General features: G+C 45.0%; 1 protein-coding gene across 1 annotated transcript; it reads right to left on the bottom strand.

Annotated features, from left to right (window-relative positions):
- Positions 1-5,576: 5,576 nt before the first annotated feature.
- Positions 5,577-18,482, bottom strand: si:ch73-389b16.1 (uncharacterized). Its single transcript, XM_065002779.1, has 4 exons — positions 18,344-18,482; positions 17,737-17,864; positions 7,537-7,739; positions 5,577-7,059 (listed from the first exon to the last, which is right to left on the bottom strand). Exons 3-4 carry the CDS (start codon positions 7,721-7,723, stop codon positions 6,842-6,844), a joined length of 405 nt encoding a protein of 134 aa, XP_064858851.1. The 5' UTR covers positions 7,724-7,739; positions 17,737-17,864; positions 18,344-18,482; the 3' UTR covers positions 5,577-6,841.
- Positions 18,483-18,696: the final 214 nt, after the last annotated feature.

Below are 18,696 nucleotides of genomic sequence, written 5' to 3'. Positions count from 1 at the left end.
TGGAGATTATAACAGAACATGGCCAAGATGTTCAAATGTTCATAAATGACCAGCATGGTCGAATAATAATAAGGCAGAATAGTTGAAACTGGAGCATATTGGCCATACATCATCACAAACCCCCGAGGTGACTTATTGCTATTATAAACTGGTTACCAACGTATTAAGAGCAGTAAAAATAAATGTTTTGTCAGCCAATCAGCATTCAGGGCTCGAACCACTCAGTTTATAAATAACCCTAACCAATTCTTTTTAGCCATACATTCACTGTCCTCCAGCATGGAGACACACTAACTGCACCTTCTCCGGGTCTTCTTTTCCCAGCAGTTTGTTTCTGTATCAACTCCAGCCTCTTACTCGGAAACGCCACCTGACAGACACATACAAACTCTTCGAACCCACTAGACTACACTAGATCCACTAACCACACAAGATGCACAGGTCATGAACAAGGATTGGTTTGTCACTGCTAAGAAGCTTTGAGTTTGTGGAACATTTGACTGTTATAGTTTACATAAGTTTAATAAATAAGAATATACATATTTCAACTATCAGAACCATGTTGCATGTGATGCTGATTGACCGAAAATGGCTATTTCCGATCATTAGCAAGTGATGTTAATTAGCAAGTGATGTTAACTCAGATGAGATGTGATGTAGTCAACCGGGTTGGAGCGAGCGGTCGCATCTGCACTCGGTCCGCAGGTAGTATTACATTTCATTACATTTCATTATAGTACAACGGTTTGATTTGTCTAATCTTAGCAATTTCTTCTTAGCTAGCTACACAGCCATCTTTGTATCATAGATAATTGCGTAATTATCGTATTTCGTCGTCCTAACGCAGTCTACACTGCCCTGCAGCTAGCCAGCTAGCTAACGTCCACCGTTAGCTAGTCCACCGTCTACCGATTAGCAGCACAACTATTACACTCAACTGAACGCCTTGATTAGTGTAGTGTTAGCTAGCTACATAGTTGTCTTTGCTGTCTTCGTACCCAAGATAATTGTGTAGTTTAGAGTGTGTAGTTTTATGTCGTCCTTAACATAGGAGACTCTGCTAGCTAGCCAACAGCTAGCCAACGTCTACCGAACAGAACTTCTGCACTCAACAATCCGGTCGCATTTCGCTTCGCTCCACAGGTAGTATCACATTTTTCATTTCATTTCATTACAGTACAACGGCTTGATTTGTTTGATCGTAGCTAGCTACATAGCTAGCTACATAGCCGTCTTTGTATCAAAGATAATTGTGTAGTCTAGAGCGATTTCCTAGGTTAGCTAGCCAGCTATTGTCGTTCTTTTAACGCAACGTAACGTAATCAACACTGCTAGCTAGCCAGCTAGCCCCGAATAGCAGCACAGTAGAAACTATTACACTCAACGGAACGACTTGATTAGTGTAGTGTCAACAACGCAGCCAATGCCAACTAGCCTACTTAGTCAACAACGCAGCCTCTGCCAGCTAGCCTACTTCAGCAGTACTGTATCATTTTAATCATTTTAGTCATTAAGATTCTTGCTACGTAAGCTTAACTCTCTGAACACTCGTGACGTGTAGTCCACTTGTCATTCCAATCTCCTTTGCATTAGCGTAGCCTCTTGTGTAGCCTGTCAACTATGTGTCTGTCTATCCCTGTTCTCTCCTCTCTGCACAGACCATACAAACGCTCCACACCGCGTGGCCGCGGCCACCCTAATCTGGTGGTCCCAGCGCGCACGACCCACGTGGAGTTCCAGGTCTCCGGTAGCCTCTGGAACTGCCGATCTGCGGCCAACAAGACAGAGTTCATCTCCGCCTATGTCTCCCTCCAGTCCCTCGACTTCTTGGCACTGACGGAAACATGGATCACCACAGACAACACTGCTACTCCTACTGCTCTCTCTTCGTCTGCCCACGTGTTCTCGCACACCCCGAGAGCTTCTGGTCAGCGGGGTGGTGGCACCGGGATCCTCATCTCTCCCAAGTGGTCATTCTCTCTTTCTCCCCTTACCCATCTGTCTATCGCCTCCTTTGAATTCCATGCTGTCACAGTTACCAGCCCTTTCAAGCTTAACATCCTTATCATTTATCGCCCTCCAGGTTCCTCGGAGAGTTCATCAATGAGCTTGATGCCTTGATAAGCTCCTTTCCTGAGGACGGCTCACCTCTCACAGTTCTGGGCGACTTTAACCTCCCCACGCCTACCTTTGACTCATTCCTCTCTGCCTCCTTCTTTCCACTCCTCTCCTCTTTTGACCTCACCCTCTCACCTTCCCCCCTACTCACAAGGCAGGAAATACGCTCGACCTCATCTTTACTAGATGCTGTTCTTCCACTAACCTCGTTGCAACTCCCCTCCAAGTCTCCGACCACTACCTTGTATCCTTTTCCCTCTCGCTCTCATCCAACACTGCCCCTACTCGGATGGTATCGCGCCGTCCCAACCTTCGCTCTCTCTCCCCCGCTACTCTCTCCTCTTCCATCCTATCATCTCTTCCCTCTGCTCAAACCTTCTCCAACCTATCTCCTGATTCTGCCTCCTCAACCCTCCTCTCCTCCCTTTCTGCATCCTTTGACTCTCTATGTCCCCTATCCTCCAGGCCGGCTCGGTCCTCCCCTCCCGCTCCGTGACTCGACGACTCATTGCGAGCTCACAGAACAGGGCTCCGGGCAGCCGAGCGGAAATGGAGGAAAACTCGCCTCCCTGCGGACCTGACATCCTTTCACTCCCTCCTCTCTACATTTTCCTCTTCTCTCTCTGCTGCTAAAGCCACTTTCTACCACTCTAAATTCCAAGCATCTGCCTCTAACCCTAGGAAGCTCTTTGCAACCTTCTCCTCCCTCCTGAATCCTCCTCCCCTCCCCCCTCCTCCCTCTCTGCAGATGACTTCGTCAACCATTTTGAAAAGAAGGTCGACGACATCCGATCCTCGTTTGCTAAGTCAAACGACACCGCTGGTTCTGCTCACACTGCCCTACCCTGTGCTCTGACCTCTTTCTCCCCTCTCTCTCCAGATGAAATCTCGCGTCTTGTGACGGCCGGCCGCCCTACAACCTGCCCGCTTGACCCTATCCCCTCCTCTCTTCTCCAGACCATTTCCGGAGACCTCCTCCCTTACCTCACCTCGCTCATCAACTCATCCCTGACCGCTGGCTACGTCCCTTCCGTCTTCAAGAGAGCGAGAGTTGCACCCCTTCTGAAAAAACCTACACTCGATCCCTCCGATGTCAACAACTACAGACCAGTATCCCTTCTTTCTTTTCTCTCCAAAACTCTTGAACGTGCCGTCCTTGGCCAGCTCTCCCGCTATCTCTCTCAGAATGACCTTCTTGATCCAAATCAGTCAGGTTTCAAGACTAGTCATTCAACTGAGACTGCTCTTCTCTGTATCACGGAGGCGCTCCGCACTGCTAAAGCTAACTCTCTCTCCTCTGCTCTCATCCTTCTAGACCTATCGGCTGCCTTCGATACTGTGAACCATCAGATCCTCCTCTCCACCCTCTCCGAGTTGGGCATCTCCGGCGTGGCCCACGCTTGGATTGCGTCCTACCTGACAGGTCGCTCCTACCAGGTGGCGTGGCGAGAATCCGTCTCCACACCACGTGCTCTCACCACTGGTGTCCCCCAGGGCTCTGTTCTAGGCCCTCTCCTATTCTCGCTATACACCAAGTCACTTGGCTCTGTCATAACCTCACATGGTCTCTCCTATCATTGCTATGCAGACGACACACAATTAATCTTCTCCTTTCCCCCTTCTGATGACCAGGTGGCGAATCGCATCTCTGCATGTCTGGCAGACATATCCGTGTGGATGACGGATCACCACCTCAAGCTGAACCTCGGCAAGACGGAGCTGCTCTTCCTCCCGGGGAAGGACTGCCCGTGCCATGATCTCGCCATCACGGTTGACAACTCCATTGTGTCCTCCTCCCAGAGCGCTAAGAACCTTGGCGTGATCCTGGACAACACCCTGTCGTTCTCAACTAACATCAAGGCGGTGGCCCGTTCCTGTAGGTTCATGCTCTACAACATCCGCAGAGTACGACCCTGCCTCACACAGGAAGCGGCGCAGGTCCTAATCCAGGCACTTGTCATCTCCCGTCTGGATTACTGCAACTCGCTGTTGGCTGGGCTCCCTGCCTGTGCCATTAAACCCCTACAACTCATCCAGAACGCCGCAGCCCGTCTGGTGTTCAACCTTCCCAAGTTCTCTCACGTCACCCCGCTCCTCCGCTCCCTCCACTGGCTTCCAGTTGAAGCTCGCATCCGCTACAAGACCATGGTGCTTGCCTACGGAGCTGTGAGGGGAACGGCACCTCAGTACCTCCAGGCTCTGATCAGGCCCTACACCCAAACAAGGGCACTGCGTTCATCCACCTCTGGCCTGCTCGCCTCCCTACCACTGAGGAAGTACAGTTCCCGCTCAGCCCAGTCAAAACTGTTCGCTGCTCTGGCCCCCCAATGGTGGAACAAACTCCCTCACGACGCCAGGACAGCGGAGTCAATCACCACCTTCCGGAGACACCTGAAACCCCACCTCTTTAAGGAATACCTAGGATAGGATAAAGTAATCCCTCTCACCCCCTCCCCTGAAAAGATTTAGATGCACTACTGTTCCACTGGAGGTCATAAGGTGAATGCACCAATTTGTAAGTCGCTCTGGATAAGAGCGTCTGCTAAATGACTTAAATGTAAATGTAAACCTGGTTGGTCCAGGACCCCCTGTTGGAGACTGAGTTTACGCTGCATTTCCTGAGAGTGACTCTCTACTGCAGCTTCTAACTTACTGAGCTACAGAAAGAATCACAATCAACCTATGCTCAAATGATGTGTTCACATGGGAAACTATAGTGAGTAATCTTTTATTATCTTTGAATAAATAATAAACCAGGTATGAAATGTGTGTGTTGCTCTGCTGCACCCGAAGGGCTTTTAGTTGAGGCAGGCAGGCAGGCAGGCAGGCAGGCAGGCAGGCAGGCAGGCAGGCAGGCAGGCAGGCAGGCAGACAGTAGCTTAACTCCGAATCCAGAAGGTAATATAAGAGTGTTCTCCTCAAGTGAAAAATGTGCAATTGCCAAACTGTACAAGAACATCAGTGATTTGGGTTTTGATCATGGGCAGGACAGCAGATGATAGCCAATAGCTTTCTAGCATGTGATGCTGTCTGTGTGGGGGAAAACATTGCTACATCTAGTCTGATCACATCTTTGCCATGGGGCTAAGAGTTAGAACATGAGTGCTGCTTCAGAGACAATCAGCTGACACTCACCTGAGGGAACAGCAAAACAGGCAGACGCTGCATGCTGAATGGCACCATTTTCCCTATATAGTGTACTACTTTGGATCAAGGCCCATAGGGCTTGGTCAAAGTAGTACACTATATACACGGAATAGGGAGCCATTTGGGACACAGAAGACAATCCTTGCTGCTGTTAGAAACAGTGGAACCATTCATGTAGCAACGATGCTACCCTGCAGTTTGAGGGAAAGTACATAGAATGTACCAAACACCATAAATGGATATAACCTCGTTCAGAACCTGGTTGTGATACAACACTACCTATATGGTAGAGACAAAAATGAGTCAGTGAAAACATTTTACATTTTAATTCACATGTAATACATTGCAGACTGCTGCTTTTGCGGGTAGCTTCCATAGCTCTCTGCAGTGTACTCAAAGTAACTGTGGTAAGATAGCTGATAATACCATAGTTTCCATAGCAACTTGTCCAGTTCAGTGGTCACATCCCATGTGACAAGACACAGAAAGAGAAGAGGTTGCCAAGTCACCCATTTATAATCGGTCTGACAAAAAAAATGAATGAATGTGTGCCTTTCATCTTATAATACAAGTAGTGCTACATCTTGGCTGAACTTACATCTTGGCACTAAAATATTTTCAATTGAAACAGGGACTGCTTAATTTCAGCATGGAAAATCCCCCAATAAAACAGACATGATACTAGCTGTTTTCTTTTCATACTGTATGAATAGGAACTGGAGGGCAGGCAAGAATGTAATGAGGTCACTGATACTTGACCTTATAAAACAAAATATCACAAGTTCAACTTTGTTACACCATATTCATGGGCTGCTGCTGTTTCACAAAATGTGCGTTTGAAACAGCACCAACAGACACCCCAGAACCAGTTTCACTGACCACTGCCTCCAAGTGACATATGACGATGTGGGGGGGGGGGGTCAGTGTTGTTTATCAGCCATCATTGGTCTCAGAGAGGTTCAGTTTTGTCACCTGGAAAATGTATTTATGTACATAGTAACCTTTGGCAACCCTTGACAATACAACACAATACAACACAATACAACACAACACAAGCAACACGGTGATGCACAAGTATCTCAATTTAAGACAAGTTAAAAACAGTTAACTACAGTTATATTTTTTGCTTCTTTCCCGTTGGATTGTAGCACAGTTTTTATTCGGTAATTGACATTCTGGTCTGGCTCTGAGTTTCCACACAACACGGACAGGAAATACAGTGCTGTGAATAGGAGCTAACATAATACAAGTGTTTATCAATCCCTAACAACAACCAAGTCACAAAAGCAGTTCGTGGGAAGTGAAAACGGAGTAAGAACAAAGTAGATAAGTATTTCCAAAGATTTGGGAGTATTACAAACTGTAAAGAGGCAATATACATTTGTTACAGTTTTAAAAAGTATTAGGATTCAGCTTTGTCGTCAAGATTGAGGTGTTCTGGCCCCATTGGTGAAAAAGAATGAAGCAGGTACCAAGGGAGGCCAAAGTACCAAGAACCAAGTGGTTGTGGGCATAGGAGAAGACTGAAGGAGCCTCTGCCCCTGCACATTGGGCCAGAACCATTGGGGTTGTTGGCTCACCTCATCCCTGCTTGCAGTTTCTCCATGTCAACTTTGCGCTGCTCTGCGTTAGCCTGTGAGCGTCTCAGCCTGTCTCGCAGCTCCTGCAGGTGGTCCAGTGTGTCCACCAGCTCTCCCTTCACAGTCTTCATCTGGCTCTCCAGCAGCTGGGTGCGGTGCAGGGAGTTCCTCCTGTCTCTCCTGGTGAAACGCACCTTATCCTCCAGGTCCTGGACTGCACCGGACAAGGCCCAGAGAAGAACAAGATTAGAAACAGTCACTCCAAGGGAGAGGTAACATTTTGAGCCAGTTTCCTGGACCCAGATTAAGCTTAGTCTTTGAGTAAAATCTGACATGCATTTTAGTCCAGAACTAGGCTTAATCTCTGTGCCTTGGAAACCAAGCCCTTTAAAACACAGACATTCAGAGAGAAAACAAATCTAAGAGATGCTAAAATACACATGGAGAGCATCAGTCCAGAACAAAGAAAGTACTCAGAAGAATCATTTGATGACATGTTTCATGCTAAAATATACACTATCAAAAGTAGATATGGTCTATAAAATCAAGGGCACATGCACTATCATATTAACTACATTTGAATGACTTAAATCCTTGAATGACAGTTTATCCATAGCACTAAAACCATGAAGTGGTCGTGCAGTTCAGAGAAGAAACTGAAGTCAATTAGCGTAAGGATATTGATACAGACCCATGTCGTCCCGGGTGTCCCGTCCTTTACTTTCCGTACCAGGCTCAGGCTTCTTGTCCAGCTTTCCTCTGGTCTCGGCTAGCATCTTCTCCATCTTGGAGAGCTGGAAGGCCTTCGTGACGCTGTCTCTCCGTATACGCAGCATCTGCTGCTCTCGCTCACTCAGCTCACCCTGAACCTTATTCATGTCCTCCGTTAACTGCCTACAGGTCAGGAGAACAGACGAACCCTGGCTCTCAACAGGGGCTTACGGCTGCTAGACACGCTACGTCTGTAAAAGGTCACCCTAAAGTCGTTTGCACTGATTACGATACTTGACAACACAAAAGGTAGAAGGATTTTGGGATGTCTAGAGAAGTCAGTCACATACAAGTACACAATATTCTGCGTGTCCTGGTTCCCTGGTCTGGATTGAAAATCTCTAAGCTATTCCTTCTACTGGATGTAGTGTTTGTCCTGCTCCTGAGTGCTCCAGCTGATCTTTGGGGGCTGGGCTATCTAGGCCTCTTATATACCCCCAACAAAGAGCAGAAAACAACCTCCAAACAACTAACACTGAGTACAGAGCGTTATAATCAGACAAGTCATAAGACTGGCTTCACCAAGCCCTGCAGCTAACTGACATTATACACTCGACCAGCCGAGACATTAGGCTCAATGTTGAAGGAGAACATTTAACTCAGTACAAGTCTATTTAGACAAATATGACACTTGAAGATGCCAGGGTCACAGTAACTCAGCAGGGTCACAGTAACTCAGGGAGTTAAACTGGCCATATCAAATCCATTCCCAGCAACTGAAAGAGGCCTAATAACGCATCCACCCAACACCAACTAATGGAGCACTCTAACAACTATCGATTAAAGGACCGAAATGTCGCTGGTTCAAATACCACAGCCGACAAGGTGAAACATCTGCCGATGTGCCCTTGAACAAGACACTTAACCCTAATTTGCTCCAGGGGCACTGTACTACTATGGCTGACCCTGTAAAACAGATTTCACTGCACCTTTCCTGTGTATGTTACAGTAAAAAACATTCTCTAAAAACAAACAGCTGATATTACACAACTACATAATAATGTCCAAACCAATGTTAGAATGCCCATCATACTGTATTCTGTTGTCTTTCATAATAAAGTATTGTATGTTGTCAAGACCAGCATCTTTACAAAGACATCTAGTTTAATTAATCAAACACATTATGGGACTAAACCTAACCATTATTATATTTTATTTATTTTAATTTCACATTTATTTAACCAGGTAGGCTAGTTGAGAACAAGTTCTCATTTGCAACTGCGACCTGGCCAAGATAAAACATAGCAATTCGACACATACAACAACACAGAGTTACACATGGAATAAACAAAACGTACAGTCAATAATACAGTAGAGAGAAGGGGAAAAATTATATATACAGTGAGTGCAAATGAGGTAGGTTAAGGCAATAAATAGGCCATGGTGGTGAAGTAATTACAATATTGCAATTAAACACTGGAATGGTAAATGTGCAGAAGATGAATGTGCAAGTAGAGATACTGGAGTGCAAAGGAGCAAGATAAATAAATAAATACTGTATGGGGATGAGGTAGGTAGATAGATGGGCTGTTTACAGATGGGCTATGTACAGGTGCAGTGATCTGTGAGCTGCTCTGACAGCTGATGCTTAAAGCTAGTGAGGGAGATATGAGTCTCCAGCTTCAGAGATGTTTGCAGTTCGTTCCAGCCATTGGCAGCAGAGAACTGGAAGGAAAGATGACCAAAGGAGGAATTGGCTTTGGGGGTGACCAGTGAGATATACCTGCTGGAGCACGTGCTACGAGTGGGTGGAATTACATTCTATAAAGACTATCCGTCTAAAGCTCCCTCCACTATTTCTTACTGCAGGCATACAGGTGTTTGACTTTGCCTCATTTAACTTTTTTCCCACCCATTTTTCCTCCCAATTCCAATTCCCATCTTGTTTCAACTCCCCAAAGGGTTCTGGAGAGGTAAAGATTGAGTCATGCTTCCTTGAAACATGACCCACCAAACTGCGCTCCTTAACACCCGCCAGCTTAACTCGGAAGCCAGCTGCACCAATGTGTTGGAGGAAGCACTGTTCAACTGATGACCGAAGTCAGCCTGCAGGCGCCCCGACCCGCCACAGGGAGTCACTAGAGTGCAATGAGCCAAGTAAAGCCCCTCCAGCCAAACCCTCCCCTAAGCCGGACGACGCTGGGCCAATTGTGCGCCGCCCTATGGGACTCCCGGTCATGGCCGGTTGTGACACAGCCTGAGATCGAAACCAGGTCTGTAATGATGCCTCAAGCACTGCGATACAGTGCCTTAGACTGTTGCGCCACTCGGGAGGCCCACCTAATTTCACTTCAAAATCACTGGACTGTTGCAATCAGTAGCTAGCTTTTTTAGTACAAGACAGTCTTATCACTTGGCGATGACGGAAGTCAGACGTTGATAGAACTCCACTCACCGACTCCTGAATGGAGGTTTACTGCTGGGTCTAGGAATTGGGAAAAAAACTATACTTTACATTCTATCTATTATTGTTATTACAGTATGATATAATTTTCAAGACCCTCAACAAGACCCTCATATCAGTAGTGAATGTAAGTGATACATTTAATAGCAGTCGTTTGCAAGCAGTTATAACACGCGGGAAATAAACCAGGTTCTCCCACGAGAGCAATCAACGTCTTAGACCAACAGGAAAATCCTCTTGGGCTGAGGGCAGACACTGGTTTTGAAGTTCGCAGGTGGGGCTACCTCATCACATGACCGACTCATGTCTGCTACAATCACCCCCCCCCTCCCTGTGAACCCCTCCTCCATGAGAAACCACCCCACGTTGGGCACCAATGTAACATGCGGAAGATGATCCTGGGTCTCCCACAGGAGCAACCAACGTCTTAGACTGTTATACCAATAGGAAATTCCCTCTTGGGCTGAGGGCAGACACTGGTTTTGAAGTTTGCAGGTGGGGCTACCTCATCATGGGACCATGAACGCTACACAGTGTTGTGCAGTGTTTAGCAGTACCGTAGCGTAGAGCCGAGTACAGTACAGAGAGTTAAAACTAGTCTCACTCTGCTGTCTCCTCTTCAGCATTTTGGAGGCTAGTGCCTTCTATTTCTCCAGGTCCTACTCCAAGTGGCCCACCTGAAACAAACACACACACACACACACACACACACACACACACACACACACATAGAACGGAACCCCCTCACCTCATCTCCAAAACTAGCATGATATAACATTGTCTGGTAAACTGTACATTTCAAATCAAATCAAAATCTAATTTTATTTGTCACATACACATGGTTAGCAGATGTTAATGTGAGTGTAGCGAAATGCTTGTGAACAAATAGTTCCTTTTTTAACCACTATACTATAGTCTTAGAAAAAAGTGTTCCAAAAGGGTTCCCATAGTCTTCCAGGCATTGTGCTAATGCTAGTCAGCATTGGCTCGCGAAACTACCTATACAAACTGGACACAGAGACATAAAAATGGTATCCACGAGTTAATCTGACTCTGAGGAAGGGTCTCATAGCCAAAATCCTGAAGTATCCGTAATGATGGCACGAACGGAGATCACGACTAGCTCTGAAGCAACTCTGCAGTATTTTGTTTGTTTGAGTACTATTTTTTAAGTTATTAGATCAGGAATTGTTGTGTGTCATTAGATACAGCCAGGAAGAACTATTGGATATTAGAGCGGCGGTAACTCACCAGAACGTCTAGCATTACAACCAGGATTACGACTTCTCTGGAGCGGATTCTTTGTTTGCTCTCCCCAGAGCAATTTAACTTATTCCAGAGGCTGACCCAAAAAATGCAGAGAAGAGGTACTCGAGGGGTCTTCTAGTCCGAATTAGCAAGCGTGCACACCACCCACCGCTCCCAAGTATTTTACTCGCTAATGTCCAATTTCTGGATAATAAAATTGATGAGCTCAAGGCGAGAGTTGCTTTTCAGAGAGACACCAGGGATTGTAACATACTCTGCTTCATGGAAACATGGCTCTCTGGACATATACTGTCTGACCCTGTAAAGCCAGTTGGGTTCTCAGTACATCGTGCCGACAGGAACAAACATCTCTCCGGGAAGCAGAAGGGTGGAGGTATATGTTTTATGATAAACAACGTATGGTGTAACTGTGATTACATACAGTAACTCAAGACCTTCTGTTCACCCGACCTAGAATATCTCACAATCAAATGCCAACCATACTATCTCCCAAGAGAATTTTCGGCAATAATAGCCACAGCGGATACCACGGCGGCCCTCAAAGAACTTCACTGGTCTTTATGCAAACTGGAAACTACATCCTGAGGCTACATCCTGAGGCTGCATATATTGTAGCTGGGGATTTTAACAAAGAACATTTGAGGAAAAGGCTCCAGAAATTCTATCAACATATTGATTGTTGTACTCACACTGCTAAAACCCTTGATCATTGCTATACTACCTTCCAGAATGCATATAAGGCCCTCCTCCACCCTCCGTTCGGCAAATTGGACCACGATTCCACCTTGCTCCTCCCCTCCTATAGGCAGAAACTCAAACAAGAAGCACCCATGGTGCTACACCACTGACTGTTAAACAGCCAGCTCCAGCACATCAGAGGCTGCTGCCTATAGACATAGATTAGGAATCACTGGCCACTTTAAGGAAATGAAACTCTAACCATTTTAAAAATGTCTCCGTAGCTTGCATTACTCATCTCATGTGTAAACTGTACTCTATACTATTCTACGGTATATTAGTTGCTTTAAATTGTTTGTAAATATTGCATCACCCATCTCATATGTATATACTGTACTCTATACTATGCCACTGTATCTTAGTCCAATGCCACTCTGACATATATCTATATATTCTTAATCCATTCCTTACTTAGATTTACGTGTATTTTGGGTATATGTTGTGAAACTGTTAGACATTACTTGTTACTGTCGGAGCTAGAAGCACAAGCATTTCGCTACACCCGCAATTACATCTGCTAAACACTAGTATGTGACCAATACATTTGATTAATGTTAAAGTTTAAACACTGAGGTAAACATCAAGAGTGCGACTCATCTGATAAGTTAAAATATATAGGTGTATACTGTACATGGGATTATTTATTGATGTATCTGGCATTCCCTATTGTAGATTTTTCAGTGTAACATTTCTAGTGTTGATTCGGGAGTTAAATTCAACACTCAGTTGTGTAGAATAACCCCTGTGTTGGTGTTAATAAACAGAGTTGTGTGATTGTGACATTTTTACTCTGTGTGGAGTAAAACACTCAAAACCACACCCATCATTATCATATTTCCAATAATGTTCTATTGCAGGTTGATTTTCAGAATAGTTTTTTTCAATGTCTGTGTTTTTGCATGTACAGTGGGGCAAAAAAGTATTTAGTCAGCCACCAATTGTGCAAGTTCTCCCACTTAAAAAGATGAGAGAGGCCTGTAATTTTCATCATAGGTACACTTTAACTATGACAGACAAAATGAGAGAAAAAATCCAGAAAATCACATTGTAGGATTTTTTATGAATTTATTTGCAAATTATGGTGGAAAATAAGTATTTGGTCACCTACAAACAAGCAAGATTTCTGGCTCTCACAGACCAGTAACTTCTTCTTTAAGAGGCTCCTCTGTTACCTGTATTAATGGCACCTGTTTGAACTTGTTATCAGTATAAAAGACACCTGTCCACAACCTCAAACAGTCACACTCCAAACTCCACTATGGCCAAGACCAAAGAGCTGTCAAAGGACACCAGAAACAAAATTGTAGACCTGCACCAGGCTGGGAAGACTGAATATTCAATAGGTAAGCAGCTTGGTTTGAAGAAATCAACTGTGGGTGCAATTATTAGGAAATGGAAGACATACAAGACCACTGATAATCTCCCTCGATCTGGGGCTCCACGCAAGATCTCACCCCGTGGGGTCAAAATGATCACAAGAACGGTGAGCAAAAATCCCAGAACCACACGGGGGGACCTAGTGAATGACCTGCAGAGAGCTGCGACCAAAGTAACAAAGCCTACCATCAGTAACACACTACGCCGCCAGGGACTCAAATCCTGCAGTGCCAGACATGTCCCCCTGCTTAAGCCAGTACATGTCCAGGCCCGTCTGAAGTTTGCTAGAGAGCATTTGGATGATCCAGAAGAAGATTGGGAAAATGTCATATGGTCAGATGAAACCAAAATATAACTTTTTGGTAAAAACTCAACTCGTCGTGTTTGGAGGACAAAGAATGCTGAGTTGCATCCAAAGAACACCATACCTACTGTGAAGCATGGGGGTGGAAACATAATGCTTTGGGGCTGTTTTTCTGCAAAGGGACCAGGACGACTGATCCGTGTAAAGGAAAGAATGAATGGGGCCATTTATCGTGAGATTTTGAGTGAAAACCTCCTTCCATCAGCAAGGGCATTGAAGATGAAACGTGGCTGGGTCTTTCAGCATGACAATGATCCCAAACACACCCCACGGGCAATGAAGGAGTGGCTTCGTAAGAAGCATTTCAAGGTCCTGGAGTGGCCTAGCCAGTCTCCAGATCTCAACCCCATAGAAAATCTTTGGAGGGAGTTGAAAGTCCGTGTTGCCCAGCAACAGCCCCAAAACATCACTGCTCAAGAGGAGATCTGCATGGAGGAATGGGCCAAAATACCAGCAACAGTGTGTGAAAACCTTGTGAAGACTTACAGAAAACGTTTGACCTCTGTCATTGCCAACAAAGGGTATATAACAAAGTATTGAGATAAACTTTTGTTATTGACCAAATACTTATTTTCCACCATAATTTGCAAATAAATTCATAAAAAATCCTACAATGTGATTTTCTGGATTTTTTTCTCTCATTTTTGTCTGTCATAGTTGAAGTGTACCTATGATGAAAATTACAGGCTGCTCTCATCTTTTTAAGTGGAAGAACATGCACAATTGGTGGCTGACTAAATACTTGTTTGCCCCACTGTACATTGATTGGTTGATTAATCTTATGCTACACAAAGATAAATAACATACATTTTTATAAACTAATCCAATCTGTTTGTAGTTGTATTTATTGAACCCGTTACTGAGATGGTTGTCCTAGTTGACATAATTTAGGCAGTGCCATGAATCAATCTTCACTTCCTCTGGCAGTCATTCTGAATGCAGGTTGTGGGTGATTAAAAGTTCCCATTGTTGGATATCCTCACTCTGGCAATTGGAATTTCACATCACTTTTCAAGCCAGCATAATGTGAACTGCAGGCCTGATGTGACCTGTACACAAAGGGTTTCTTAACACCGCTGTGTTGGGGTACAACTAGGCCCTCAAAGAAAGGCTTGATGATATACGGAGCGTTGGACTTGTAACCGAAAGGTTGCAAGATTGAATCCCCGAGCTGACAAGGTAAAAATCTGTCGTGCTGCCCCTGAACAAGACAGTTAACCCACTGTTCCTAGGCCATCATTGAAAATAAGAATTTGTTCTTAACTGACTTGCCTCGTTAAATAAATGAGAAAAAAAATACACTGACATCAGACCAGCCTCAATTCATTGGGGCATGGACTCTACAAGGTCTTGAAAGCATTCCACAGGGATGCTGGCCCATGTTGACTCCAATGTGTCCAACAGTTGTCACGTTGGATGGATGTCCTTTGGGTGGTGGACCATTATTGACACATACAGGAAACTGTTGAGGGTGAAAAATGCAGCATTGTTGCTGTTCTTGACATAAACCGGTGGCCTGGTAACTACTACCATCACCTGTTCAAAGGCAATAAAATGTTCTTGTCTTTCCAATTCACCCTCTGAATGGCACAAATACTGTACACAATACATTGTCTCAAGGGTTAAAAATGGTTATTTTACCTGTCTCCTCCCCTTAAATCCACTTCAATCTGTGTAAATTAACAAGCGACATCAATAAGTGATCATAGCTTTCACCTGGACTCACCTGCTCAGTCTGTCATGGAAAGAGCAGGTGTCCTTGTAATGTATTGTCATAAAGAGCTTCATTTTAAAGGCTTTTAAAGGCTAATAAGGCTGGTGGTTCTTGGTAGAACCCATCATAGAGGGTTCTAGGCATAACCCGCTATAGAGAGTTCTAGGTAGAACCATTTACCTCTGCAAAGGGTTCTATCTAGAACCAAAAAGGGTTTCCCTATAGGGACAACCTGAAGAACCCTACATGGTTCTACTTAGCACCTTTTTTTCTAAGAGTGTAGTCACCCCCTGAAAGCCTGAGGTAATCAGTAAAAAAAAAAATAGTATCCGTCTAAACAACGAAGCTTTTCAAAACATTCATAAACAGTATGCGCAGCAGGCCTGCAGTCAGTTATTAACAGATATGAGGACTATTTTAATAACCCTTCTCTGCCCTTAGTGCAAGTTCACGCCAGCCCACAAAAGCAGGCTTTGTCGACAAAGAACAGTACCAGTTAAAGCTATTTGATGAACACAAGCTCTGGCAGAACCTGGAGCTCTGGCACACCAGAGAGCTGCTCTTCAATTCTGACTGCAGAGCATCCACCTGAAAACAACCCAACAAGCATAAGAGCTGCCTGCTGACCTTCTTCTGAACCATATTGCTTACACCTATCCAATACTCAGATATATACAAGTTCCTAGGGGGTAGAGCCTAGGGGTTGATTTGGGATTCAGGGAGTGTCTTCTTCACTGAGGTTTTATTGGTTGGAAAGAGCAAACAAAATGGTGACTTAGCACCACCAACTGAAAAGGTGGACAGTGCCTGTTGGGGTGTCTCTAGCTGGTCTACACCCCTATACTTTACCGGTTTGAATATTTTCTAGTCCTATTTTCTGTCCCCCACAGATGCATGTGAGAAATGAAAAGATCACATGTTATTATATACAACATCCGCAGAGTACGACCCTGCCTCACACAGGAAGCGGCGCAGGTCCTAATCCAGGCACTTGTCATCTCCCGTCTGGATTACTGCAACTCGCTGTTGGCTGGGCTCCCTGCCTGTGCCATTAAACCCCTACAACTCATCCAGAACGCCGCAGCCCGTCTGGTGTTCAACCTTCCCAAGTTCTCTCACGTCACCCCGCTCCTCCGCTCTCTCCACTGGCTTCCAGTTGAGCTCGCATCCGCTACAAGACCATGGTGCTTGCCTACGGAGCTGTGAGGGGAACGGCACCTCAGTACCTCCAGGCTCTGATCAGGCCCTACACCCAAACAAGGGCACTGCGTTCATCCACCTCTGGCCTGCTCACCTCCCTACCACTGAGGAAGTACAGTTCCCGCGCAGCCCAGTCAAAACTGTTCGCTGCTCTGGCCCCCCAATGGTGGAACAAACTCCCTCACGACGCCAGGACAGCGGAGTCAATCACCACCTTCCGGAGACACCTGAAACCCCACCTCTTTCAGGAATACCTAGGATAGGATAAAGTAATCCTTCTCACCCCCCTTAAAAGATTTAGATGCACTATTGTAAAGTGGCTGTTCCACTGGATGTCTTAAGGTGAACGCACCAATTTGTAAGTCGCTCTGGATAAGAGCGTCTGCTAAATGACTTAAATGTAAATGTAAATGTAAATTATGGCATAATTGAGTTGACTGAGAGAGAAGAGAAAATGCACAAGGAGTTAAGTAAGTGTTCCTTGGTGGTAGACTGTAGCCTGCACTCAGAGCTCTTAAGGCCTCCTGGTCTTGTTTGCCTCTCGTCTTGCTCTCCTAAGAGATTGACATGATTGGGGCTGGGGTTAGTGCACTAGCCATGGGTATGTTAAGCCTGTGCTGGGCCTCCTGTCTCTCACGATGGGTTGAAGAGAAGATTCTCTCCAACTCCGCTATCTGAGAGTGTTTCTGCTTCATAATATATGCCATTTTATCCAAAGCGACAATCATGTGTGCATTCATTTCACGTATGGATGGTCCCAGGAATCGAATCCACTACCCTAGCCTTATAAGTGCCGTGCTCTACCAACTGAGCTACAAAGGACCACATCAAAGATATCTTCAACTGTACAGGACAGGCAGAAATGAATCACAAGAAACGGGCAGGAAACACATGTATGACAGGACTGTAGTATACACACAAGCACCTTTGCAGGCGGCCAAACATCTATGTTAACATAAGATCAGATGTGCTTGATGTTTATGGCATTGCTTATTGGAACTTTGGGTGAATCCTTATGAACAGTAAAGGGAACTGAAGCCATGAATCTTCTCACCATTTAGATTTGATCCTCTAGCTCCTTAGGTTGCTCCGATCCAGCTCTCTGAGACTCCAACGCCTATGGGTGTCCCTCTTATTCAAGTCCAGAGTAGTTTTAAAGTGCCGGAGACTGCTGCTCTTTTCCTATGTTTCAAAACATATAGTTAGTCAACTAACTAGTCAACCTGAACTTATCATAGCCTATGTGTGAATATGGATGAGGAACTGGGTCTGTCTAAATCGAAAGGCAGCATCATGGTGGATTGAGACAGACCCGTGTGTTAGTGAAAGCATATGTGTGCATGTGTTGTGGTTTGGTCTTCTCTACAGTCTGTGAAAATGCTCCATTTATTCTTCTCTGTAGCTGCCAGACATTATTTATCAATAACTAAAATACAACTCATTCACCACTAGAGGACAGACATCAGTCACACATACGGTACTGAAAGTCATATTTTGTTTCAGGCACTAGTTTAAGGCCTGATAACTCACTGTGAGTGACCCTAATTTTTCCTGGTATGTGACACTGTGTAACTCCTTTGAGATGCAGCCCTTTTCCTTGATTTGAGACCACTTGTAATGGAAACAGTGGTACAGTATACTATTCATGTGTCCATCCTTACCCCTCTCTCCAGTTGGTTGATGTGTACAGTCCTCTCCCGCAGCTGTGTGTGTAGTTTCTGTAGCTGGTATTCTGTCTGGGTGGTGTTGCAGGATACAAAGATACTTTGCGTACTCCATGATGTCAAGCAAAGAGGCATTGAGTTTGAAGGTAGGCCTTGAAATACATCCACAGGTACACCTCCAACTGACACAAATTATGTCAATTAGCCTATCAGAAGCTTCTAAATTCATGACATCATTTTATGGAATTTTCCAACATGTTTAAATGCACAGTCAACTTAGTGTATGGATGTAATAAACGTATCACTAGTCACTTTAAACAATGCCTCTTTATATAATGTTTACATACCCT

The sequence above is a fragment of the Oncorhynchus nerka genome, linkage group LG17, assembly GCF_034236695.1.
Source record: "Oncorhynchus nerka isolate Pitt River linkage group LG17, Oner_Uvic_2.0, whole genome shotgun sequence".
Classification (NCBI taxonomy): Eukaryota; Metazoa; Chordata; class Actinopteri; order Salmoniformes; family Salmonidae; genus Oncorhynchus; species Oncorhynchus nerka.
Note: the sequence above shows the minus strand (reverse complement) of the source record. Positions and strands in the feature narration are given on the sequence as shown.

Bases quoted from the DNA above. Each gene is read 5' to 3' on its own strand.
- si:ch73-389b16.1 (XM_065002779.1), bottom strand. From the start codon at position 7,723: ATGAATAAGGTTCAGGGTGAGCTGAGTGAGCGAGAGCAGCAGATGCTG. The intron at 7,060-7,536 runs GTCTGTATCAAT...TGTCCGGTGCAG, and splicing joins GGACACCCGGGACGACATGG to TCCAGGACCTGGAGGATAAG.